Here is a 27429-nt window from a genome sequence, read left to right as displayed (position 1 = left end):
ACACGGGTCACCGCAGCCACTCGCACACGGTCCCACCCGCACATGGGTCACCCAGCCACCTGCACATGAGTCCCTGCGGCCACCCGCACACGGGTCCCACCTACACACAGGTCCCACCTGCACACAGGCCTCCCCAGCCACCTGCACACGGGACCCACCTGCACACGAGTCCCCACGGCCGCCTGCACACAGGTCCCCCCAGCCACCTGCTCATGGGTCCCCGGCCGCCTGCACACGGGTCCCGGCCCTCTGGCAGCACCTGCCCCCTCATACTCAAGCAGTGAGTGGCAGGGAGAGGAAGAGGAACTGTGTGGTCCCCGGAAGACATGGCGCTTCTAGAGCTCAGCTGAGAGCCCGCGGGCAGCTCATCCACGCGTGGTCCCCCCTGTGGCCACCCCGCGCAGGTCAGGAGGGCGGGGGGGCTTCAGCCTCACCTCCAAACAGCAGGGAACTCGCCAAGTCACCAGCCCTCGAGGTGCCTGTCTTTCCAGGAGTAGAAAGTGGGGGGGTCTCCCCCAAACTACCATGATCCTGTGGAACTTCACCAGGCGAATCACTGGGCCGCCAGCACATGCTGACGCCGGAGGTAAAAGGTCATAGACACGCGTGAGCGTGTCCTCGGTGATTCTGACAACTAAATACATTTAAGCCCGGCCAGTGTGGCTCAGTGGTTGAGCATCGATCTATGAACCAGGAGGTTCAATTCCCAATCAGGGCACAGGCCCGGGTTGCAGACTCGATCCCCAGTGTGGGGCGTGCAGGAGGCAGCCGATCCTTGATTCTCTCTCATCATTGATGTTTCTGTCTCTCTCCCTCTCCCTTCCTCTCTGACATCAATAAAAATATCTTCCAAAAAAATAAAAAGTGAAGACACACTGCCCTGGGCTGTGTGCGTGTCTGTGGTAAAGACCCGTGACGCTGACAAACTCCCAGCTTCCTGAACTCTCCCGCGTCCCCATCAGGGAAGGACGGAGGGTGGGAGGGGCTCCCTGGTCCTCGCTCACAGCCCCCACTTCTCTTCCTTCCCCGCCCGCCCTTCCCATCCCCGCTGCCTCCTGGGCCTCCCAGTGGCTCACCCGAGGCAGCATCCGATGGGGAGGCTCTGGAACCGAAGCGTCAAGTCCGCAGTCACGTGTCTCATTGGTCCCTGTGCAGGCGACTGCCTCATCTCCCCCGCGACCCCACACCCCACAGAGGATGAGAGCTGCAGGCCCGGGCACTGCGGGCACCGGGCACCATGGGCACCAGGCATAGCTGGCACGGTGCTCAGAGCTGCCGCTCAGTGACATGGCCGACGCCCTCTGCCCTGGACGGGGTCACAAAGCCACCAAAGCTCCCGGTCCTTTTGTTTCGGCCAAGTAACATCTCCAAGGAGCCAGCACCCCCAGGGCCTTGGCCACCACGGGGCCCCCCAGTGACTCAGAGCCCTGAGCTGGGCTCCGTGGGCAGCCCGTGGCCTGCGGGGAAGGCAGGTTTGCCAGTGGTTTCACCGGGACCCACAGGGCTGGGTGGGCTGTCCGTGTCGCCCGAGGGAACTGTGACTTGAATGGCACTCAGACCTCTGATCCAGCCCCTCAGACCAGAAGCAGCAGGACCGGCCGTGCACAGGGCTCCCTCGCCTCACAGCCCAGACCCATCAGGTAATTCCCAGGTCTGCTCGGTTCACGGCTCCCTCGGCTCCCGCGGCTCCCACGGCTCCCATGGCTCCCTCCCTCGGAGGAGACCAGCGGGGCTGGGCTTCCCTCCAGGACCAAGTGCTTGTATCCAGCCCAGAAGGCGACCTAATCCAATCATCTGTCCCCTCCAGGCAGGTTCCAAAGCGGCTGCAGCCCAGGGCCGCCTAAGGCCGGGCACTGGGGTTGGCTGCCCCCTTGCGGCTGCTCCGAGCACAGCAAGCCAACGGGACACAAACAATGGGCCCGGTAATGGGAGGAAAGCAGGCGCTGGGTGAGAGGGAGAGCCTGGCACACCCGCCACGTCTAAAGGGAGGAAATATTAGTCCAGAGCCTCACAAGCCCCCCTTTTAGTCACGGCCCAGGCGGACGGTGCTGCTGTGGAGGTCATAGTCAATAGCTTCCGCACGCAGCGAGAGGGCGCTCACACGATGACCCACCGCTCCTGCGAACCCGGAGGACGAAAGGAAGAATTGCCCTCCGTATTTATTTTTTAAAAAAATATATTTTATTGCCGAAATCGGTTTGGCTCAGTGGATAGAGCGTCGGCCTGCGGACTGAAAGGTCCCAGGTTCGATTCCGGTCAAGGGCATGTACCTGGGTTGCGGGCACATCCCCAATTTATATATATATTTTATTGATTTTTTTACAGAGAGGAAGGGAGAGGGATGGAGAGTTAGAAACATCGATGAGAGAGAAACATCGATCAGCTGCCTCCTGCACACCTACTGGGGATGTGCCCACAACCCAGGTACATACTCTTAACTGGAATCGAACCCAGGACCTTTCAGTCCGCAGGGCGACACTCTATCCACTGAGCCAAACCAGTTAGGGCTCAATATTTATTTTTTATTTGGAAGATCCGAAGCGAGAAGGCTGTGAAGAAGTCGAGGTCTGATTATGATTCCAGGTGCCGTGCCCACGGGGTGAATTGCCTGGCGACTTTGTGCAATGCTGTTGGCACCCTCTGTCTCCCACGCCATGGCCCAACGCGGTGCGAGCCTCAGGACACACAGGGAAGAGGAGGCCGCTCCCACAGCGCGGTCCAGTCCTGGGGGCTGCCTGGGCCTCCTCCCCAGCAGACCAGCGAGGCCTTCGCCCCGAGCGCCCTGGGTCTCCGGGGGTGCTGAGCTGTCTGTTCTCAGGATTTAGTGCCCTGGGCTGGCACGGGTAGGGACTTCTTGCTCCAGACAAAAATTTTTAAACCAATAAGCATACAAATATATATTTTATATTTTTTAATTGATTTCAGAGAGGAAGGGAGAGGGAGAGAGACAGAAACATCCATGATGAGAGAGAATCATTGATCAGCTGCCTCCTGCACGCCCCCTACTGGGGATCGAGCCTGCCACCTGGGCACATGCCCTGACGAGGAGTTGAACCCTGACCTTCTGGTTTGTAGGCCGATGCTCAACCATTGAGCCACACCGGCTGGGCACAAATACGTTTTTAAAAGCACACAACACATACACACAAAGTGTGTGCCCCAAGCTAAACTTTCTTCATTCCAGTTTTAGATTCATCGCATTTCCACCCTGGGCAGGCCTGGTGTCATGGGAGGGGGCTGGGCACAGACCTGCAGTGGCTCCCACAGGCAGGGGGAGGTGGTCGCAGTCAGCGCTCTTTGGGAAAGTTGGGGTGCAGCCAGGAATGGGTGCGCCAGCCCAGCTCACTGCACCTAGCCCACAGAAGGGGAACAGGTGTAACCCCTCTGCTCGCTCCGTGGTTCCCAGGACGGACCTAGATGTCTCCCAGCTGGGGCTGCGGTGCTGCCGGCTGCGGGAGGGAACAGGAAGAGACACAGGTGATGAACCCACGTCCCATAGCCAACTGCGTGGGGCCTCCTTCCCCACAGGAGCCGGACACAGCCAGCGAGGCCTGCGCACCTCCACCCTCCTCCCTGCTGCAACAAGAGAAGGTTTTCTGATGAATACAGTTCGGGCGACTAGATGTATCCTACAGGTCACAACGGATTACCGTCTCGCGTATTACACCTCGGTGAAACACTCTGAAGCCAGAGCCCGAACGCATGCGTCTGGCCAATCCAGAGGCCTCTGGGGAGCCAGTGCCACCACCCTCTGAACATGACCTGAATGTTCCTGCAGAGATGTGGCTGTCCAGGTTACAGTGACCCAGGTACACAGAGAGACCCAGGTACACAGAGAGACCCAGGTACACAGTGTGACCCAGGTACACATTGTGACCCAGGTACACAGTGTGACCCAGGTAAACAGTGCGACCCAGGTACACAGAGAGGCCCAGGTACACAGTGCGACCCAGGTACACAGAGAGACCCAGGTACACAGTGTGACCCAGGTACACAGAGAGACCCAGGTACACAGTGTGACCCAGGTACACAGAGAGACCCAGGTACACAGTGTGACCCAGGTACACGGTGTGAACCAGGTACACAGAGAGACCCAGGTACACAGTGTGACCCAGGTACACGGTGTGAACCAGGTACACAGAGAGGCCCAGGTACACAGTGTGACCCAGGTACACGGTGTGACCCAGGTACACAGAGAGGCCCAGGTACACAGAGAGGCCCAGGTACACAGAGAGGCCCAGGTACACAGAGAGGCCCAGGTACACAGTGTGACCCAGGTACACAGAGAGACCCAGGTACACAGTGTGACCCAGGTACACGGTGTGACCCAGGTACACAGAGAGGCCCAGGTACACAGAGAGGCCCAGGTACACAGTGTGACCCAGGTACACAGAGAGGCCCAGGTACACAGTGTGACCCAGGTACACAGAGAGGCCCAGGTACACAGAGACCCAGGTACACGGTGTGAACCAGGTACACAGAGAGGCCCAGGTACACAGTGCGACCCAGGTACACAGAGTGGCCCAGGTACACAGTGTGACCCAGGTACACAGAGAGACCCAGGTACACAGTGCGACCCAGGTACACAGAGACCCAGGTACACAGAGACCCAGGTACACAGAGACCCAGGTACACAGAGAGGCCCAGGTACACAGAGAGGCCCAGGTACACAGAGACCCAGGTACACAGAGAGGCCCAGGTACACAGAGAGGCCCAGGTACACAGAGACCCAGGTACACAGAGAGGCCCAGGTACACAGAGAGGCCCAGGTACACAGAGAGACCCAGGTACACAGAGAGGCCCAGGTACACAGAGACCCAGGTACACAGAGAGGCCCAGGTACACAGAGAGGCCCAGGTACACAGAGAGACCCAGGTACACAGAGAGGCCCAGGTACACAGAGAGGCCCAGGTACACAGAGACCCAGGTACACAGAGAGGCCCAGGTACACAGAGAGGCCCAGGTACACAGAGAGGCCCAGGTACACAGAGACCCAGGTACACAGAGAGGCCCAGGTACACAGAGAGGCCCAGGTACACAGAGAGACCCAGGTACACAGAGAGGCCCAGGTACACAGAGAGGCCCAGGTACACAGAGAGGCCCAGGTACACAGAGAGACCCAGGTACACAGAGAGGCCCAGGTACACAGAGAGGCCCAGGTACACAGAGAGGCCCAGGTACACAGAGACCCAGGTACACAGAGAGGCCCAGGTACACAGAGAGGCCCAGGTACACAGAGAGACCCAGGTACACAGAGAGGCCCAGGTACACAGAGAGGCCCAGGTACACAGAGACCCAGGTACACAGAGACCCAGGTACACAGAGAGGCCCAGGTACACAGAGAGGCCCAGGTACACAGAGACCCAGGTACACGGTGTGACCCAGGTACACAGAGACCCAGGTACACAGAGAGGCCCAGGTACACAGAGAGGCCCAGGTACACAGAGAGGCCCAGGTACACAGAGAGACCCAGGTACACAGAGACCCAGGTACACAGAGACCCAGGTACACAGAGAGGCCCAGGTACACAGAGACCCAGGTACACAGAGAGGCCCAGGTACACAGAGAGGCCCAGGTACACAGAGAGGCCCAGGTACACAGAGAGACCCAGGTACACAGAGACCCAGGTACACAGAGACCCAGGTACACAGAGAGGCCCAGGTACACAGAGAGGCCCACCTCTCTCCGCTGCTTTAAAAACTTTACCAACTGCACCGACATGGATGGACCCTGCGGGTTGTGTGCTAAGTGAAACAAGTCAGACAGAGAACGACAAATACCTCTGACTTCATGTCTGTGCGCCTCTGGAAAGAAACCAAAGCAGATGAACAAACAAAACAAAACAGAAGCAGACGCATAGAGACAGAGAACAAACTGACGGTTGCCTGGGGAGCGGGAGGGGGTGGTGAAAGGCGCAGGGGAGTACGAGGTGCAAACCCACAGTCATCAAACAAATGAGCCGGAGGGGCTTACAGAGCCGCGCACAGAGGCAATAACACCACAAGCCCTGTGTGTGGTGGCGGGGCCCTGCCTCAGCATGGCGCTCACACGGTACCGTATACACCTGTGGAGTTACTGTGCTGCAAGTATAATATTGCATGCCAGCTATACTTTAATAAAAAGTTGTTTTTCCATTAAAGTAATTTTGAAAGTTCGTGGCTGACCAGACCACTGTCACCATAATAAACATTTCCGTGGCGCCGTGAGGTTTTCCCAGTGTTACCTCGTGGAATCACACGGGTGGGAACTGTAAAGACTGGCGGCCGTGGTAAAGAGCGGCTGGCGATGGAGATGACAAATGGGGACGGCTCCCAGCAGGAAGGCGGAGAGGTGGCCGCGGCCTCTCAGGGCCGCTGGACGGAGGGAGGGGTCCGGCTACGGTGCGCGGTGCCTGTTTCGGTGTCAGGAGCGACCTGGATGGAGGGGGGCTCCTCGCAGGACCCAGGCCCAGGAGGTCTTCTTGGGGCACCTGGAGCAGAGCTGGCAGCCCCCGTTGCAAACAGCTGTGGAGGGCGGTGGCTTCCCGCAGGCGCTGTAGACAGTCAGAGAGGTTCCCCTCCATCTTCCTAGAGAGGCAGGTGGGGCTCTCAGTGGCGCTGGGGAGAGAAGGGGTGCTGAGAGCCTCCCAACCAGAGGAGTCGCTTCACTCCCGGTTCCGCTCCCTGACCCGGAGGCGGCGCTGCGTTCGGAGGCCCAGCGCGGCCACCAGGAAGGAGCCCCCTTCTTCTCCGCTCTCTCCCAGGCGTCCATGCTCAGGCACTTGCCCATCCTCTCTCCCGGCGGGTCCCAGAGCTGCAGGGAAGCCCCCCCCAGAGGACCCCTGGGACCCGGCCCGCGGAGGCCAGGCCGCTCCTGGCACAGGCACTCAGAGTCCCAGTTAGGGACGGTGGGGGGCCCAGGTAGGCAGAAGCTGCAGCCTGAGAACACGCTGATGGGATACAAAACCCAGACGCGAGTGTGGTCTTCCAGAAGCATCCACATGGACTCGGCACCCACATGGGCCACATTCACACTCTTCATTCAAGTGAGTCACTTCTGAAATCATTTTAAACAGCTTTTTTAAAAAAATATATTTTTATTGATTTCACAGAGGAAGGGAGAGGGAGAGAGAGAAGCATCGATGATGAGAGAGAATCATGGGTTGGCTGCATTCTGAACCCCCACGCCCCTTACTGGGGATCGAGCCCCCAGCCCGGGCATGTGCCCTGACCCGGAATCGGACTGCGACCTCCTGGTGCATATAGGTCAGTGCTCGACCCCTGAGCCAGGCCGGCAGGCACTTCTGAAATGACTTTAAAGGGGGGCATGCTTTGTCCCTGAATGACCTCTTCTATCTTAAAAGGTCATCAAAACCATTGAACACTGGCTACTGCTTGTGAGAAGTGTCTGAATTAACCCAGAGTCCCCTGCACCGATTCCTGGGCAACTTAAGCCCCGGCCAGAGGAGACCGACCTTGACCGTGGCCGGAGCTCATCTCTGCGGGGTAAGAGCAGCCACTGTGGCCTGGTCCTCCTGCCAGCGTCCTGTTGGTGGCTGAGTGTCACACACCAGCTCCACTGTGCATTCCGCTTCCTGCCTTCCAAGGGTTTACTGAGACCCTCGGTAAAAATCCAAGCTGAATGGGGGGATGGGCGGGACGTGGGGATAAGAACACATATGTAATAACTTAATCAATAAAAAAATTTAAAAATATATATATCCAAGCTGAGTCCTCTGGCTGCTCCCACCCCTCCCAGGCCCCAGGCCCACCCTTGCACCACCCTGCCCCTCCCAGGCCCCTGGAGAAGAGGAAACTCTCAGACCTGTGTGTGCGTGCGTGTGTGTGTGTGTGTGTGTGTGTGAGAGTGTGTGTGTGTGTGCATGTGTGTGAGTGTGTGTGTGAGTGTGTGTGTGTATGTGTGTGTGTGTGAGTGTGTGTGTGTGAGAGTGTGTGTGTTTATGTGTGTGTGAGTGTGTGTGTGTGTGTGAGTGTATGTGTGTGTGTGTGGCTTGCCTCACCCCTGTGATCCTGTGTGCTGGGAGGGGCGTGCGGGCAGCTGGACTCGCCTTCCTCTGGGTATGACTTGCTCCACAAGCAGCTTCGGGCACTAAGCTCTCCCCGGTTCTGGGTTCCAGATCCAGTGGCTTTTCTTCGTTGTGACGCATGTGCGAGAGCCAGGCCCGGGAGCAGCCTGGGAAGGTGTCCTTCGCAGGTGACCGAGGCCCCTCTGTGCCCCCAGCTCCAAACGCCGGGCAGACCCCACAGGGCTTCGGGGAGACCTGCAGGGGCTGCAGGGCCGGTGCAGGTGCGGAGGTGGTGGTCCCTGCAAGGTGGCGCGTCACATGTCACCTGGGAATCTCTGCCAACCGGGCAGCGTCCACCTGCCCAGAAGCCCAGCGGCACCCTCCCCGCGCGAGTCCCAGTGACATGCAGGTGCTGTGAACCGTCTCCTCAGCTCTGCGGCGGCCGGGCAGGGCATCCCGAGGTCTCAGAGTCAGGGGTGCTGCCTGGTCCTGGGGGGAGGGTCACACCGCTTCTGCAGCCACCACCCCCCACCCCCCAACGGAGGGCGGGTCTGGGGTCCGGTCCTGAGGCCCGAGTGCCCCGCCCTGGTGGCGACCTGCTCAGGGAGCCCAGAGCCGGACATGTGCTCAGGATGAAGACAGAAAGCCTGGCTCTGAGGATCGCACGGGCTGAAACCGCACACTCACGTCTAGTCAGGGAAACGCGTTCATCTCGGCCAACATGACCTTTTTATAAAATATATGTTTGTTTTGACTTGGGAGAGAGGAAGGGAGAGGGAGAGAGAGAATCGGCGGTGGGCTGGGCTGCCTGCTGCTCGCCCCACACTGGGATGGAGCCCACAGCACTGGCTTGGGCACTGACCTGGAATCGAACCCTCACCTCCTGGTTCAGAGGTCCACGCTCAACCGGCGCACTGAGCAGCGAGTGAGCTAGCGGCGGAGAACAAAGCCAGCAGCTTTGAATAGATTTGTCTCCCCCTAAAAAAATCATGTTGTTCCCAGAACATAAAAACGCAAGAATAAAAATCGTTTAAAAACACACTTTTTAAATTTAATTTTTTTTAAATAGCGACATTGTGTGATTGAACATCTCTCAGGAGGAGGCGGTCTGGGAAACACCCCACGCGGGACTCGGTCAGCCTCAGCTCTGGGGCTGAGTCCCCGGCTTCTCCGAGGCGGGGAGCATGTCACAGCTCAGCTGCGTGAGGAGCGTTTATTAAAATCAGAGCATTTTGTGGCTAAAAAGGACACCCGAGACTCCATGGGCCCAGTTCCTCTCTTGGCGATACAAGGCCTAAGGCCTGAGGCCCGTGGTCTGGACCTCGCGAGGTCTGGGCAGGTGACCGCCCATTGGGCCAGGCCTCACCTGGTCACAGGTGCACGCGAGCCCCAGCGCCGCCCTCCTCCTCCCACCGTTACACCCCCCCGACGGGGAGGGCAACCTGCAGACGGCACAGCTTCCGGCTGTGAGAACAGTTCTGGGGGCGGCCAGCCTGTGGGCTCGGGCCAGTCCCATCTGACATGACACACGGAAGAGCAAAACCAGGCGAAACTGCAGCCCCCGGGCGAGGCGGCTTCCACAGCAGCCTGAGCCCACGGAGCTCCACGTGACCGTGCGGCTGTTCCCACTTCCCAGGTGAGAAGAGCAAGGCTCCAAGAGACTAACTGATCCCTCGGACGTGTGTCTCCAACAGTCCTTCCCCGGGCTAAGTCCGCTCTCTCACCCCCGGTGCTGGGCGGCGTCCAGAAATCCACCTTGGCGACACTCCGGGTTCCGATCAACCTACACTGGGGCTGTGTGCAGCGTGAAGCCCCCCTTTTCTCACTCTCGGGTCTCTTGGGCCAAAGAAAGGGGACCCCTCCCCCAGAGAACCTCACAGCTAGAAGGAGGGGTCCCCCCCAATGTGTGCCTACTTGCCTTCTGCCTGGCAGGTTTGAAGAACCGGGCATTTGTTTCCAAAACCACATGTAGCAAAGACTGATGCCAGCCCAGCGGCCCCAACCATTTCCACCCCCCCCCCACCATGAGAGCAGCTGTGCAGGAGGTGGGGCAGGGGGTGGGGGGCTCCTGCAGGAACGCCATGAGCTAAAGCTGCCTGTGAAAGCGAGGTCCGTGGCAGCAGCACATCCTATATAATAAAAGGCTAATATGTGAAACGACCAGTTGCTATGATGCACACTAACCACCAGGGGGCAGACGCTCAACACAGGAGCTGCCCCCTGACAGTCAGTGCGCCAGAAGCCAGGCTCACTGCTGGTGAGCACAGCGGCAGTGGCGAGAGCCTCTCCTGCCTCCGTGGCATCCTCTGAGGGCTCCTGGACCGCGAGAGGGCGCAGGCTGGGCTGAGGGAGCCCCCCCCCCCACAGTGCACGAATTCCGTACACTGGGCCTCTAGTGTCATAATAAGTGTGCATAGCGACAAGTGTCCCTAGACGTCCATGTGACCCATCGTGAGGCATGTAAACACCCCATCACTGCGTGGTACACTCGAGACTAACGTCATATTGTTTGCCAGTCACACTTGGGTTTGAAAGATGTTCTTAGACCCCCAGAGTCAGCAGGGCCTCTCCGCAGCCACCCGGACGGGACGTCACAGGTGTCCTTTCCGACCTCAGGCCCCGGGGAAACGTCTTGTGGTTCACACTCAGCTCCGGCTGACGCTCAGCCAAACACACTCATCTCTGGCGCCGCACTCGCCACTTTAAAGAACGCCCGTGTCCTTTCCGCCTTTTCCTCCATCTCAGCGGAGAATGCAAAGCGAAAACAAGCAAATAAATAAGGACATCAGTTCCACCCAAACAGCTTTGTAATTGGTTTAATTTTAAGGCGTGTGGCGTTGATGAGATCACGGTTAACATCTGAAAGTGCCAGGTTAGCAGTAGTGACAGAGGGTAGTCCATGCACGTACCCAGTTTGAAGGTGACATCGCAAAGCTCGCCTTACACATCTGGCTCCTAAGCAGCGGTGACGCGTGTACTGGTGACACGTGCAGACGCCGCGACTCTCCTTGGACGTTGCCCGCTGGGTCCCAGACCAGTGAGACCCCATCTGACCTTCCTCCAAACGACCCCCATCGCGCTGGCGCAGTCTCTTTCTTTAATGAGCATTTGAGCGGGAGCGACAGGCCCCGATCCGCTCTCCAGGAGGGTTTCTGAGATGAGTGTCAATGTCAGAGGAAGGCGGGCAAGTAACACTGAAGCCCTGGGAGGTCTTGTCCTCCCGCCTGGGGCCTGAGCGGAGCCCCACCGGCCCACACCGAGGGCTGCGGGGACGCGGGCGGGGAGCCCCGGCTGCCAGAAAGCTCTGCCTCAGTGGTTTCCACTTCCTCCCAGCCCCACCGGTTACCAGAACCGCCGCTGTCGCCGTGAACTTCATCTCTCTGGGTTTTCCCATCCTGATCCCGAGATGACATGACAAAGGGCAGAGCAGCAGCGAGAACCAGGCTGGCCCACGGGTCACTGAACAGGCGCAGTGCCCGGGCTTAGAGACAGCGGCCAAGGGCCGGGATCTAGGGCTCGATTCACCTGTAACCCAGGGCAGGGAATTCTCTCCCTGAGGCTGAGGCTGAGAGTCCCCCTGGGGGCAGGTCTCCGTGTGAGGGGAGGGGAGAGAAGGAGGGGAGCAGGGCTGGGATGCAGGCTCCCCTGGGCCCTGAAGCGAGGGCATCACCTCGGCAGACCGGGGCCAGCACAGCTCCTGGTCCCTGCCGGTCCCTGCGGGTCTGTGGACTCCCCCGCTCTCCACCCTGGAAACCCGGTGGCAAGCACCTCCCTGGCCCTGCATGGCCGGCGGTTTGTTCTGGGTCCTCCACAGCGATCACCGAGGCATCACAAGAGGCCCCCTCGCCAGTCCTTCAAAATAACGTACTGCAGTATCAGGCAGGAATGAAGTGTTGGGGGGGGGAGGGGGGCAGGGGGGGGCGAGAAGAGAGAGACACGGAAGGTCTGGAGACGCCCAAGTCGGTTATCAGTGGTTATCTCAGGGCAGTGAAATTTCAAGTGATCTTTTTCTTCTATCTCTCTACTCTCTGACATTGTGTTAAAATGTTAAAATCGGCACCTGTTACTGGGTAATTACAAAAACAGCAGTTTCATTCTGAAAAAAGTTAAAATACTATTAGAGAGAAAAGCAGGCTAACGACTAGAGAATATCAGAGGCAGACGCCGTTTTCATTAAAGGAGGCACTGAGCCCAAACCTGATTTGCTTTGGAACTTAAACTGCAAAACACGTGCCCTGAGCATCCCGACGCCGGTGACCGTCAGAGGCGGCGACGAAGAGGAACGACAGTCGGGGGGACAGCAGGCAGCGCCGGTGCTGCTCAGAGGCACGCGGGAGGGGACGTGACAGCCCCGTGCCGTTTGGTGGTAAGAGGGCCAGTCTGGGGCGTTACTAAAACGGGGTGCTCTCCGGCGAAGGGTGGCTATTGCGGGAGACGCAGAGAGCACCGTCCAGAGCCGCGCCGGCTGGGCCAGGCCAGGCCCCTTCACTTCATCCTCTTGGCCACGTCCGAGTAGGCGAGCTCGATCTCCCGGTCGGCCGGGCACGTGTTGGTGAACTCGTCCCGGGCATAGGCGTTTCTCAGGTACCTGGAGATGCCCGTCATTTCAGACGGAAATTCAAAGTCTCGGTACCGCTTGGCCACGATCTGAAAATGAAGGGGAGACGGTCAGAGGGGAACCCACCAGCATGGCCACTCGAGGAGACGGCGCACTCCCTGAGGGGGGCCCTCTGCCACCCCAAGGCCCCGGGGCCCGGGTGACGCTGACTTCGCAGGGGACACACTGGGGACGGGGCAGGTTAGAGAGGTACCGGCCTCCACACAGTGGCCCCAGGCCACGCTGCCCCCAGTTCTCACAGCCACCCGGCTCTGTGTCCCGTGGACTCCCCTGCGGCCCCACAGATTCCTCTCCGGGGGCTGTGCTCCCGGGGGCTGGGGGTGAAGGATTCAGGATGGATCTTCAGTTCGGACTGTGCTCAGTCCTCTGTGAAGTCCACGCGGGGCCTCCTGGATCCCACGTGTCTGTGTGAGGCCTGCAGACACCCCGCCTTCTGCCACTGAGGGTCGTTGCATTGTGGTCGGCCGGGTGCAGAGGACAGACTCAAGTCCTCACCCCGGGGACATGGTAGGGGCAGGGAACCGACAGGAAATGTCACGGACAACACAACGGTGCGATGTTCCCTTGGCTGCAGGGGTGCTGTTGGGGAGGTAGCCACAAAGGAAGTGTCCCCCGTGAGGATATTGTCCGTGTCCTAGGGCTGCCCTGACAGCACCACGCGCTGGGCGGCTGACAACACAACTTCCTTCTCCGAGTCCTGGTGGACTGAAGTCCAAGATCGAGGTGTCAGGGGGCCGCGCCCTCTGCAGGCCGGGGGGGACTGTGTCTGGTCCCCCTCCCGGTTCCTGCCGGTTCCCGGTCCCGTGACAGCAGAACACCGCTCCTCATGGTTTTCGCCCTGTGTCTCTGTGCCCAGTGTCCCCCTTTTTATAATCATATTGGTTGGGGCCCCCCGACTCCAATATAACCTCACGTGACCCTACTAGTCAGACAGGAACCGCCAAGACCCTGTTCCCAAATCAGGTCACGTTCCAAGGTCCTGGCGTTGGCGCTTCACCATATGAATTTAGGGGACACAGCTCATCCCCTCACAGGGATCTGGGGCTACAAAAACCAGCTCTGATCTGTGCGCTGGATCTGGGGTGTCTGAGTGAAGCCACCTGGGGCTTAACCACAGACTAGAAGGTCTTCGGGCTTGTTTCTCAGATGGGGGGTGGCCGGCAGCCACGGACGCGGTGTGGCCGCAAACAGGACGCGTGGCCTGGAGAAAGCCCCTGCTTCGCTTCCCGTCTCCCCCTGGAGTCCCTGCCCACTGGTGCCCGTGGCGGCCATCCGCTCTCCTGGCGCTTGCGTTTGCCCGCTTTCTCTCTGATCGCGACTTCTGTTTGTTTTGAATATATATTTTTATTGATTTCAGAGAGGGAGGGAGAGGGAGAGAGATAGAAGCATCAATGATGAGAGAGAAGCATCGGTCGGCTGCCTCCTGCACGCCCTACACCAGGGATCGACTCTGGAACCCATGCATGTGCCCTGACCGGGAATCAAACCGTGACCTCCTGGTTCATAGGCCAACACTCAACCGCTGAGCCATCCGGCCGGACAAGGGCCCATTGTTTAAACTGAAGGCCTGGGGCATCCTTCAGTTCAAAGTGACTTTCCCTCTGCGCCCCCTTTTTTTGGTTTCCCTTCCTGTCCCCTTGTGCCTGGTTGTGTCCATCTGGAGCCTCCCTCCGGGTTCCTTTCCGCTTGGTTTGGGGCGGTTTTCTCAGGCCCACCCTCCAAGCCCCTGGCTCACGCCTGCACTGTCCATTTCTACTTCCTGTGGCCTCTCATCTAGCCTCTGCGTCTGAAGTGAGTTATTTGTCTTCTTCCTGAGCTCTGCCTGCCTGATTGTCCTCTTCTCAGTGACGTTGTATTTATTTTTGACATCTGCGTGTTGCCTTTGAGTTTTTTTCTCCAAAGATCCATGTACTCCTCCATTTCTCTGAGGCTGTAGAGACACGTCTGTCTGGAATGTTCCGTAATTTATGGGAGCAATTCTTCATCAGATGCGTGTTTCCACTGCCTCTCTCTCCAGTTTCCTGTCTCCTTACCCTCCCCTCCCCTTTTTGATCATCTGCTTCCACGTGAGTTCTTTCTGGTTGTGAATCATCTTTGAACAAGGAAGACCCATTGCGCCAACCATGTGCTTAACACCAGTGTGAAGGGCCCAGGGAGTGAGACAGGGCCGCTGGTTGGCCAACTTGGATATTTACCCTCAAACAGTCTCTCCAAAGACTGCTCTACACTCTGTCACAGGGGACGCGTTAGGGTCAGGGTTACCGTTAGGGTCAGGGTCCAGGGGAGGCATCCTCCGCTCTGAGGCTCACCGTTTAGGCAGGAGGCCACCTTGGCTGAAAATGAAGCTCAGGCCCTGGTGTATGTGGCTCAGTTGGTTGGAGCATCATCCTGGGCACCAGGAGGTCACAGGTTCAATTCCCGGACAGGGCACTTAACTAGGTTGCAGGTTTGATCCCCAGTTGGGGTACAGTCTGGGCGTGTATGGGAGGCAACAGATAGATGTATCTCTCTCACATCGATGCTTTTCTACCTCCCCCCTCTCTAAAAAGAAAGAAAGGAAGGAAGGAAGAAAGAGAAAGTGAAAGAGAGGAAGGAAGGGAGGGAGGGAGGGAAGGAGGGAGGGAGGGAGGGAAGGAGGGAAAGGAGAAGAAAGAGCGAGAAAAAGGAGAAAGGAAGGAAGGAAGGAAGGAAGGAAGGGAGGAAGGGAGGGAGGGAGGGAGGGAAAGGAGGAGAGAGAAAGAGCGAGAAAAAGGAGAAAGGAAGGAAGGAAGGGAGGGAGGGAGGGAGGGAGGGGCAAGCTCAGGTCATTTACGTCTCGTCAGCAGCCACAAAGCAAAACGCCACTTCCCTTCTCTCCTCCACTGCACCTCCCGCCCTGTCCTCTGGGTCAGGGGACAGTGAGAGAAAGCAAACAAGGTGCCACCGTGGCTCCTCCTCCAGCCCTGCCTCCCAGAGGCCTCCGCTCCCAGGTGATCTCCGCCTCCTCGCTCTCGGGCTGCGGGATGGACCCCAGCGCCCCCCGGCCTTGCTGAAGACCGGACGCACGCCGTCCCTGCGGCGGTCACTCTGGGTGGCGTCCCTCAGTCCTGCGCTGGAGTCTGTCCCTTCCTGGTCGTGTGACAGACGGAGCCAATGCTGGGTTTCAGGACGGGAATAAATGCCAAAGCCCTCTGTCAGACCCTCCTCTTTCACCATCAATCCCTTCAGACTGACTCTCCTGTCCTGTGGGAAATGCTCGGCCGGCGGGACCGCGAGGCTGTGTGGTATCTGAGTGCCAAGTGGCTTCGGAGACTCGGCTGATGGGTTCTATATGGGAGCCACGGACGGCTTTACTTCGCTCTGAACCCTTTGTTCAAACTGAAATGTGAAATGCTTTTGTCACAGGAGCACCATCGCCAAGGCCGCAGGCGGGAGGGTTAACACGCTCTCATTACGTTTCAGGTGTCAGCACTGGCAACGTTACTTACATTGTCGTTATAACATTGCAAAGCTATTTATTATGCTCTCTTCAGAACCCTCCCTTGTGGGACCAGCAATATCTTTGAGGCTAGAATTTCACAGGTGCCTTCGAGCACAACAGGAAAGAGAGAAGAGAAAAGAAACCGGGGCAGGGATCGGGCCAGGGGAGGAAGAAGTGCAGGCAGAGCGAGGCGGGGGCAGGGGCGGCGCCCACAGGAGCCTCAGGGCCACAGGCTGTGCGAACCCATCCGTACACCTCTAACTGCCGACTGGGTGTGTATTAGAGCACAGCGTCGCCGTGTAGTCTCTCCCATCCCCCATCCTTCTAGACCAGTGCTCGGCAAACTGCGGCTCGCGAGCCACATGCGGCTCTTTGGCCCCTTGAGTGTGGCTCTTCCACAAAATCCAACTTCTGAGCATGGGCCACGAAGTTTCTTTTCTTTTTTACTTTTTTAATATATTTTATTGATTTTTTACAGAGCGGAAGGGAGAGGGATAGAGAGTTTGAAACATCGATGAGAAACATCGATCAGCTGCCTCCTGCACACCCGCTCCTGGGGATGTGCCCGCAACCAAGGTGCATGCCCTTGGCCGAAATCGAACGCGGGACCCTTCAGTCCACAGGCCAACGCTCTATCCACTGAGCCAAACCGGTTAGGGCTGGGCCACGAAGTTTCAATCGCGCTGTACGTGCGCGCCCACACGTGGTATTTTGTGGAAGAGCCACACTCAAGGGGCCAAAGAGCCACATGTGGCTCTCGAGCTGCAGTTTGCCGACCACTGTCCTAGACCAGTGGTTCTCAACCTTCTGGCCCTTTAAATACAGTTCCTCATGTTGTGACCCAACCATAAAATTATTTTCGTTGCTACTTCATAACTGTAATGTTGCTACTGTTATGAATCATAATGTAGATATCTGATCTGCAGGATGGTCTTAGGCGACCCCTGTGAAAGGGTCGTTCGACCGCCAAAGGGGTCGCGACCCACAGGTTGAGAACCGCTGTTCCAGACCAAGGACCCAGCTCTGGACCCAGTGGGGTGTGAATAATAAAGATGCCCTCGGAATAAGACTTCTTCCTGGGGCATCTGAGGTCACTGAGGGCCAAGGGCATAGCAGTGGTGACGATGACCTAGTAGCTGACACGTGTAGGTGAAAGGGGCTGGGGTACCCCTGCGGGACAGCCACGGCCCAGCATTCCAGGGGGGACCATCAGCCCCCGGACCTCAGGGCCACCCCCGGAATTCTGAGTTAGACGGTCGGGGGCCAGGTCGAGGGGTTCCCGCTTCCACAATTCCTGTGCCTTCCCGAGCTGAAATCAGCTGAAATCTCGTCTGAATTCTCGTGCAGAAGAACCGCAGTCCCAGGGCATCTCTCAACCCTAATGATGCATGACCCGTGACTTTCACTTCACGCACAACATCTGGGGAGACAGGACGCCAGATGCGGCCGCGGCCGAGCCAGAGAGCTGTCCCTGCTCCCCAGCTGTGGGGTTGATGTTAAGAACTGAGGCTGCTGCCCGGCCAGTGTGGCTCAGTGGTTGAACATCGACCTATGAACCAGGAGGTCATGGTTCCATTCCTGGTCAGGGCACAGGCCCAGGTTGCGGGCTTGATCCCTAGTAGGGGGCGTGCAGGAGGCAGCCGATCAGTGATTCTCTCTCATCATTGATGTTTTTATCTCCCTCCCTCTCCCTTCCTCTCTAAAATCGACAAAAATATATTTAAAAGAAAGAAAAAAGGAGAGAAGGAGAGAGAGAGAGAATATGAACTAACTGAGGTTGTTAACCCCCGCGTGGGAGTGGGCCGGCCCCTCACGGAGCGTGGCTGCCTGGCCGTCACCACACCCGGCGGCCGTCACCACACCCGGCGGCCGTCCCAGTTCATCTCACAGATCCCACTCAGCAGGTCCCAGCCTCAGCGTCAGACGCCGGTGTGACCACGCACCCGCTCCCGTGGCGTTCACGTGGAGAGAGCGACGAGGACGCCCCGAGGGCGGAGGACACCGGACCCCGCGTGTCTGAACCGGGTGGCCGGGCTCCTCGCATTCCGGTCGTGCGCTGTCCCCGGCCACGAGTCAAACGTGCGTGCGCAGCCCCGTCCGGGCGGCGGAGCCACCGACCTTGATGATGTGCAGCTTGGGGAGCAGGTTGCAGTCGGCCAGCGTGAGCTCGTCCCCGTCCAGGAACTTCCTGCCGGACACGGCCACGTCCTCCGCGCCGTCGGCCTCCACCTCGTCGGGCAGAGGGCTGGTCAGGTAGTCGTCCAGCCGCCGCAGGGCCCGCAGCAGGCTCTTCTCGTGGCCTAGGGCAGAGGGGGACGACTGAGCGACAAGGGGGTCGGCCCCTCACAACAGAGGGGGGAGGAGGCTGGCGGGGCCTCACTCCTCCCGGGAAACAATTCTGCCGCCTGCCCCGCGCTGCTGTCTACACCCCACAGCCGCCTACACCCCACAGCCGTCTACCCGCCCCCGGCCGTCTACCCGCCCCCGGCCGTCTACCCCCACAGCCGTCTACCCGCCGCTGCTGCCTACCCACCGCTGCCGCCGACCCCCCGCTGCTGCCTACCCCCCGCTGCCGCCTACCCCCACTTCTGTGTCTAGAACTCACTCATCTCTTCCCAAGTCTTTATGGAAACCCTATCGTGGAGCAGGCCCTGGCGGCAGCATCCCTTAAACTGACTCCGGGTGCAGCTGGGCACGGCACGCGGGCCGAGTGGTTCGCCCTAAAACAGCGTCGCCAACTGCTGGTCCGTGGGCCACTGATGGTCCGTGAGGTCCGAAAGGTTGGCGACCGCTGCCCTAAACATGGTGCTTTCCGGCTTCCAAGCCCTAGAAGCGCGGTGTCTCCGAAACCCACTGCAGGTCCAGGTGGAGGCACTTTTCCCTCATCGCTAGACACAGGCTCCCGCTGTGCCATGAGGCGCGGTTCCCGGGACCCCGAACCACACAGAGGCCGAGGGGAGGCTGGAAGCAGAGCCCCGGGAGGCGGCAGACACTCACTCTCGTGTGCATCCTTCTTGGTGTTCTTTATAAACGCTGAGAACTTGGCAAACACGTCATCCCCAGCGGAGTTAGACTCGGGGTGCTGGGTCCCCAGCTTAGGGTACCTTGAAAAATTCAACATGGGGACATGGGGATGTCACAGAGGAGCGATGCTTGAGCAGGGATGACACCGAGGGGGTGTGTCTTTCTCTGAGTGGATACAAAAACAAAAACTTTCCCTGAGTGCTGTCCTAAGCGTTTCATCTCCAAGGCCTGGAGCCACCAGGGCAGGGAGAAAGGTCTAACCCAGTGGTCGGCAAACTCATTGGTCAACAGAGCCAAATATCAACAGGACAACGACTGAAATTTCTTTTGAGAGCCAAATTTTTTAAACTTAAACTATATAGGCAGGGACATTGTTATTAACTTAATTAGGGTACTCGTAAGGCTTAGGAAGAGCCACACTCAAGGGGCCAAAGAGCCGCATGTGGCTCGCGAGCCGCAGTTTGCCGACCACGGGTCTAGACTGATTGCTCTCGGCCTGAGCACAGGGCTCACCTGGCCGCACTGGTCTTCGCTCCCTCCCTGCTCAAAGGAAGGTGCGGGCCTAGAAGGTTCCATTCCGGGTCCAGGCTCTAGGGCATGGTATGCCAGCATGCTCTCCCTCCCTTCCAGCCAAGCGCCTAGGACGTGGCCCACCCACACGGCACTGACCACCCCCCACTTCCTGCCTTCGAACCCGACCTGCCAAGCTGCAGGCTCAGAGCAAAGCCCGGCCCACTGGGGGGTGGGGTGGGGGGTTCTAGTCCCACTCTGTTGGCTGTGGCGCACCCCGGGGGTGGGGGGACGGGCAGCGAGGAGTGACTCCCACGGCCAAGGCTTTCGAGCTGCCTGGGAAGCGGGTACAGTGGGGACCGGCCGTGAGGCTGCCCCCTAAGGCCTACCTCGGGGGAGCCAGGCGCTCCTCCAAGAACTCCTCGATCTTATTCACGTCCGTCTTGACTTCCCCATCGAACGTCATGAAAGGCGGGTTGGTCCCCGGAGCGAGGTTCTGCAGGTCGGCGGGCTTCCTAAGGGGAGCGGGGCAGGGGGGGAAGGACAGCAGCCTTGGTCAGCAGCCGCCAGGGCCGAGCTCCGTTTCCAAGGTGTGGCGTGTCCCCCCCATTAAAGAGAACCCACCGCTGAGAACGTAGAGGAGACGAGGCCTTGGCGTGTGTCTCAGGGCAGTGGCCGTGTGGCCCGCTCTGGACACGGAGGTGAGAGTGGGCTCTCCCCAGGCCCGGCCAGGAGTGGAGCTCACGGGCCTGTGGGAAGCTATGGCTGACCAGGAACTGGGGAGCAGGTTCCTTCTGGCGCCCCAACTCCTACTCCTTCCTGATTCCCTCTGACCCGGGCCTGTGACTGCTGCTCACCCACAGTCGGGCCAACGCAGGTTCCTGGCTGAGGATGGACATGCCCGGACAGCGCCGTGTGTGTGTGTGTGTGTGTGTGTGTGTGTGTGTGTGTATGTGTGTGTGTGTCTGCTGCTCACCCACACTCAGGCCAACGCGGGGTCCTGGCTGAGGATGGACATGCCTGGATAGCGCCGTGTGTGTGTGTGTGTGTGTGTGTGTGTGTGTGTGTGTGTGTGTGACTGCTGCTCACCCACACTCAGGCCAACGCGGGGTCCTGGCTGAGGATGGACATGCCTGGAGAGCACCGTGTGTGTGTGTGTGTGTGTGTGTGTGTGTGTGTGTGTGATTAAGCCGTTATTTCGATAACGCAGGAACCTTGTCTTACCTTTTCAGGTCCACTGTTGTCACATTAAATATGACGCCCTTTAGCCAGAGAATCATGAAGAGGCGCTGAGAGAAGGGGCAGTTGCCGATGCTCTCCCCGTCACAGCCGGCCTGCAAGGAGAGACCACGTGGGAGCCAGCCTCGCAGCCACCGATGGAGGCCGCAGTGCGCACCCAAACCACTGCACATGTGTGAGTGGTCACGGTGCTGTGAATACACCTCTCTAGGCCTCTGGGCCAAGGGGGAGGGTGGGGGAAGGGCGAGGACACCCGCACACGCCCCCCCGCCCCCCCCCGCCCCCCCCCCACCACAACTACCCGCCTCGCTGGGCCTCCAGTAGCCGTGCAGAGTGTAGGCGGTGAGAGGGAACTCCCTTTGTCACCAAAGGCAAAGCAGAAGGCGCTCTGTCTCTGTTCTCCTCTCCATCACACACCTCCCCCACCCCACCCCACCACCGTGGCTCTCCATCCTCTCCTGCACACACTTTCCCCCTCCCCCCAGAGGCCACACACCTCCCCCTCCCCCCCGCCCCCAGTGGCCCTCCATCCTCTCCTGCACACACCTCGCCCTCCGCCCTCCGGGGTGACCGTGCTGAGAACAGACCATCAGCCTGTGCCACAGAGACACAGGCCAGCCCTCTGGGCTGCGCTCGGCTGGGAAGGGGGACTGGGACCACCTGCGCCCTGAGCACCCTGGACACGATGCAACTTTCTGAGCTCCCTGGGGCCTGCACAGCTTCCACCCCTGCCTCCGATTCCCAGGAGCAGAGAGATGGGAGCCATTGGGCGCACACGGTAGATTATGACACAGGGGGCGCCCAGGGCAGAAGGTAATGAAACCATTCCTCTGGTGACCCCAAGCCGGTCACATCCACCCACATCCCCAAACGCAGGCACAGCGCGTACTGAGCATGCGCCCCGCGGAGGAGAAAGGCTGGCGGAGAAGAGAGGGGGACGCAGGAAACGAGGTGGCGGAATCCAGACTAAAAACGGCGGTCCTGAGCCTCGCCCCTCGTCCACCTTCCTCACGCCACAGGTCTCTGGCGAGGTTGTGGTGCTGATAAGATGATAGTGGAGCCCGGCCGGCGTGGCTCAGTAATTGAGTGTCGTGTGGACCCAGGAACCAGGAGGTCACGGTTCGATTCCCGGTCAGGGCACATGCCCGGGTCGCGGGCTCCATCCCATGCAGGAGGCAGCCGATCCATGATTCTTTCTCATCACTGATGTTTCTATCTCTCTCTCCCTCTCCCTTCCTCTCTGTCTAAAAAAAAAGAAACAAAAGAAGGGAGGGAGGGAGGGAGGGAGGGAGGGAGGGAGGGAGGAAGGGAGGGAGGGAGGGAGGGAGGGAGGGAGGGAGGGGCCTCAGGAAAACTGGGCCATTTCAGGAGGGCTTAGCGAGGTGGGTCCCTGACTTCGGTGTTAAGTCACCGGGAGTGGCTGTTAGTAACGAGATGCCCCTACACGTCAGTCAACAAGAATGAAAGACCCACAACCCAACTTTAAAGCCTTGATCAGCCTGTTCACCAAAGGTGGAATGCCAGTGTCCACTGAGACACAGGAAGGTTCTTGCCGTCATCAGCCAGCCGGCCGGGCAAGCGGGAACCACGGAGGGACCCGCTGCACAGCTGCCAGGCGGCTACAGCGGAGAGGCCGGCAGTACCACACCACGAGGGAACGGGAAGGCAGAGCACTGGTCCTGCTCGCAGTGACCTACCAGAGCCAAGGAGCATTGGCCCAGCGACCCAGCGACCCACTGCCACCAGAGAGGAGCGCATACGGGCACAAAAGACACCACAGGAACCTTCTTAGACTGAGTGTGACAGCCAAACCTGGAGGCACCCGGTACCATCCAGAGCCGACGGAGTCTTACTTCAATATGAGAGAGAGAGAGAAATATTAATTCAAAAGAGCACAGCCCGGCAGGTGTGGCTCAGGAGGTCAGGGTTCGAGCCCGGTCAGGGCACAGGCCCGAGTTGCCAGCTTGATCCCAGTGTGGGGTGTGCAGGAGGCAGCTCATCAATGACTCTCTCTCATCGTTGATGTTCCTATTTCTCTCTCCCCCTGTCTCCTGAGTCCGGGTCCTGGTGTAACGCATCTTAATGTGGGGCCATGCACCCTGCCAGCCCTGCCTGCGGGGCTGGATGCGGCTCCAGGCCCGGGGCAGGATGGGCCCCTGCAGCCAGCAGCCTTCCCCCGGGGTGTCCACCTTCCCCGGGGCATCCGCAGGGGGCTCCACAGGCCTCCCCACCTTTCGTCCCTAACACCTCAAGCCCAAGCCAGGGTTCTCCCTGGAAAGTGCTCTCACCGTCTCCTAATCCCGGCGGCTACGCCTTTGGACAAATAGAGCGGGAGGAGAAGTACCGTCTTTAAACAGTAAGAAGGGCCCTGGCGTGTGCTCAGTGTCAGACGGGCGGGCCTGGGGCTCGGTCCGGTCCAGGCAGGACCTGGCTGCAGGCTGGTTCCCCAGCCCCAATCGGCGTGTGTGGGAAGCAGCCCATCAGTGCGTCTCTCTCCACACCCATGTCTCTCCCCGACTTCCCTTCCATTCTCTGAAAATCAACTGAAAAAATATCCTCGGTGAGGGTTTAAAAATATAATAATAAAATAAAATAAATAGAAACTGCCATTGTCACCGGCCTCTCTAAAGCCTTAGAGTCCTTTCTAGGCTCCTTCCCAGAACCCAACAGGGACCAACCGTGGCCTCAGCACCCACAGCTTAGAGACGAGGTGAAGCTCTGCGGGCATTTTCCCTGCACACGTTCCCCTGTGGCCGTACAACGGGCTGTGGCGACCCAGCACGGCCGGCGGCCTGAGGCCGTCACCCATTCCAGAACAGCGGGCGCCACCGGTGGGCCATGGGGTCCGAAAAAGGGTGTCCCAAAATTCACGCAAGATTTGAATTTTGCGTGAGCATTAACAACAACAAAAAATAAATAAAAGCCTCATTTTACTTGGTTTAGTGAATCAGATTCTAATATCTGCTGCCCTTTGATTTCAATCCCTTTAATTTGATAAGCATGACCAAGTACCAATGATGGCCCAGGAGCAGGGACTATGAAGACCAAGGAAGACCACGGCTTTGTGTCTGTGCCAGCAAAGCCGTGGAAGCCATTTACCCAATGTGCTATTCCATACATAACCCTACACTGTACACTTTATGCATCAATAAAAAATTTACAATTTTAATTATAAACCTGTGTTTTCTATCAAAATTACTTCTTGCGTGAATTTTGGGACACCCTTTAGAAGATTCTAGAAGAATCAGCCAGCTGCCAGGGCTACAATACAACCACATTCACATAACCCGGGTTGCTCTAAAATTGCTTTCTGTCTGGCCTGTTGTAATGATGGGGTTACGGGACACAAGAGGGTTCCGGGACAGGAGGGGTTCCGGGACAGGAGGGGGTTCTGGGACAGGAGGGGGTTCCGGGACAGGAGGGGGTTACGGGACAGGAGGGGGTTCTGGGACAGGAGGGGTTCCGGGACAGGAGGGGGTTCCGGGACAGGAGGGGGTTACGTTCTGGGACAGGAGGGGGTTCCGGGACAGGAGGGGGTTATGGGACAGGAGGGGGTTCTGGGACAGGAGGGGGTTCCGGGACAGGAGGGGTTCTGGGACAGGAGGAGGTTCCGGGACAGGAGGAGGTTCCGGGACAGGAAGGGGTTCCGGGACAGGAGGGGGTTACATTCTGGGACAGGAGGGGGTTACGGGACAGGAGGGGGTTACGGGACAGGAGGGGGTTCTGGGACAGGAGGGGGTTACGGGACAGGAGGGGGTTACGGGACAGGAGGGGGTTACGGGACAGGAGGGGGTTACGGGACAGGAGGGGGTTATGGGACAGGAGGGGGTTCCGGGACAGGAGGGGGTTATGGGACAGGAGGGGGTTACGGGACAGGAGGGGGTTATGGGACAGGAGGGGGTTACGGGACAGGAGGGGGTTATGGGACAGGAGGGGGTTACGGGACAGGAGGGGGTTCTGGGACAGGAGGGGGTTACGGGACAGGAGGGGGTTATGGGACAGGAGGGGGTTATGGGACAGGAGGGGGTAACGAGGGCAGCTCGCGGAGCCCCACCCTCTCCTCCCCCCCCCCCCCCCCGGAGCAGCCACGCCCACACTCTCCATCTTGCTTCTCCACTTTCTTGGCTCGACCTTCTTTCTAGAAAATTCTTTGTGGGCCTATGTGGTAAACACGTTCTGCGAAGTCAGCACTTTACCCGTGTGGTGGAAAGCAAGCTGGGGAGAGGAAATGGAGGCAGGTCCCTGGCGATGTCCTAGTCCCTTCCCTGAGGCCCGGCCCTCTGCCGTGGGGGGAAGATGCGTGTCTTGCGTGTGGGGGGCGCTCTGGGCCCGCAGGCCTCCGGGCAGCTGTCTGCTTGGCCCCGTCCCAGGGACGTGGAGGAAACGGTGAGTGCCGGTGGCCCGTGTCGGGCCACTGTTCGGAGGGACGGAAGCTGAGGAAACGCAGCGGCCGGCCAGGGCTGGGGGAGGCGTGGGCAGCCACCGAATCCGCTCTCCTGGGACAGGAACAAAGTGGCCAAAGGGCGGGCCAGGCCTCCGCTCCGCTGGCCGCCCGCCCCGCGGAAGGCTGGACGCAGCGCTGCCAGAGGAAGGGTCCGAGCCAGCCCGTGGGAGGCGGCTCCCTCACTCCGACCCACCCACGGCGTCCCTGCCTCTGCCGGTCCTCCGCTGAAGGCGGGTGCCTCCCAGGCCTGGGGGACTGGCCACGGACACACACCTCCGGCTGCACAGTGGCCTCGGCCTGTCACCCGAGCAGTCACCCTCCCAGGCCCCTCGGGTCTTCCCGGGACGTGTCCACGGAGCCGGGTCCCTTCCCTCGCAGACAAGTCCACGGCACGAACAACTGACTCTAGAGTTATAGGAACACCCTTCCTGGTACGAGAGGACCTGAGGGTCACCAGCCACCAGCACGCAGCATGTGGAACGGCTGTGCTTGGAAATGCACGCCCCACGCCCCCACGTGGACCGGGGCCTCTGCACCCAGCACGCACCACACCTGCCATTTGGAGGTCGGGCTGGGGAAATGTGCCACCCCAGCGAGCAGCCTGGCGGGTGGGTGGGGGACACTCCCTGGACTGCCCTTTGCTCCCACATGGAAGCATGCGCAGGGAGAGCTGGGATCTCTGACCCTGACACTCACCCGGTGGCTCCCACAGGCCCAGGCCATAGGCCTGGCACCCCGCAAGCACTGGGACAGCGACAGGGCTCGGCTCCCATGGCTCCTAAGCACCTGGAGCTGGTCATTCCAGAGAGCGCCCCGCCCCCGCCCCCCCCCCCCCCCCGCTCCTCCTTTTCGGGGCACAGGTCTACGAGCCTTCCCCTTCCAGAGGCTCCTGGCTCCCAGTAGGAAGAGATCACCCCATGAGTGACATCCACCTCCACCGTGAGGGAAGAGAATAGATGGTGGGGGAGAGGGGAAGGGGGAAGGGAGAGGGAGCAGGGGAGGTGAGTGGAAGGGAGGGCGGAGGAGAGAGGGAGAGGTACGGAGAGAGTGCAACGCCCTGAGTCCAGGGCAGCACTGTCCTCCCCGAACCTCTCGCCTCATGGTTTGACTGAAAACGCAGTCTTTAAATAGATGGGAGCTTCCTGCCTTTGAGAAATTCTGTAAGTTCAAAGACGTGTGTAATCCTTTCCATTTGCCTGGCAAGCTGAAGTTTGCATTTGGACGCAGCATCCCTTGTCTGGGAGGCAACATGGTCAAGGTCATGGTCACGGGGAAGGTGCTACTGCAGCCAGACCAGACCAGACCAGGAGGGGCAGGGGAGGGGGACGGAGGGGCAGGGGAGGGGGACGGAGTGGCAGGGGCCCCCCTTCCTAGGAATGTGTGGCCTTGAGCAGTTTGTTTGCTCTCCCTGAGCCTCGGCTTCTGCATTTAAAGCAGGAAAACGCCGCTGCCGCCCTCCGTGCAGGACTCTGTGTGAGATGCCGGGTCTCCGGGCACCCATAAAGGCAGTGATTACTGTCATTATCATCATCAACATCATCGTCGTCACTCTTCCAAACCCGTGAGCACAGAACAGGCAATTATGGAATTTAGGGTCCTTTTAACAAGGCTCAATCCGTCTGATTTTCATGCCAACCCGTAGAATCCTTGAAGAACTGGTGATTTTTTCCCCCCCAAAAACGAGCAACGCCTCTGATACCTATCCCAAGGGGGATTAACAACTGAAGTCATTTTCTTAATCGCAAAAGCAGACAGGTCTTCCGCCAGGAGGCAAGAGAGCAGGGCCCTGGCCTGGCCCTGGGGTCTGGGAGTCCCCCCAGCCTCCGGGCAAAGGCCCAGGGGACAGGGCATCCAGGGAGCTGGGGGTGCCTGGCCCCCCTGGCCCCCCGCAGGGCGGACACTGCAAGGGGACACTTTCTTTGCAAGAAGCGGCAGCAAAGGCCTCTGCTGGTGGAGGTTAAAGGGCGGGGCTCCGTCTGACTTTTGCAGTTGCCCTGAGGGAGCCTGAGGGGACCCCGCTGCCGGCGGTCCACTGTCGCCTGGGGAGGGAAGCCCACGCGATGGGGTGTAGGCAACACGCCCCGTTGGGATCTGAGGTTCAGCATGAAGGAAGGTTGTCGTCACACAGG

At 59.3% G+C, this 27429-nt stretch overlaps 1 protein-coding gene across 1 annotated transcript in view; it reads right to left on the bottom strand.

Annotated features, from left to right (window-relative positions):
• Positions 1-10806: 10806 nt before the first annotated feature.
• CLIC6 (chloride intracellular channel 6) overlaps positions 10807-27429 on the bottom strand; it is a gene marked incomplete at its 5' end in the record, with an annotated part of 32927 nt that continues 16304 nt past the window's right edge. Inside the window, 5 exons of the mRNA XM_081088039.1 lie at positions 10807-12652; positions 18202-18383; positions 19081-19187; positions 20007-20132; positions 20842-20951. Of these exons, the coding sequence (XP_080944165.1) occupies positions 12491-12652; positions 18202-18383; positions 19081-19187; positions 20007-20132; positions 20842-20951 (687 nt within the window). The 3' untranslated portion in view covers positions 10807-12490. The remainder of the gene's footprint in view (positions 12653-18201; positions 18384-19080; positions 19188-20006; positions 20133-20841; positions 20952-27429) is intronic.

This window comes from Myotis nattereri, assembly GCF_964212035.1.
Source record: "Myotis nattereri genome assembly, chromosome: 3".
NCBI classification, from domain to species: Eukaryota; Metazoa; Chordata; class Mammalia; order Chiroptera; family Vespertilionidae; genus Myotis; species Myotis nattereri.
The sequence above is the reverse complement of the archived record's forward strand: the minus strand, read 5'-3'. Positions and strand labels throughout refer to the sequence as shown.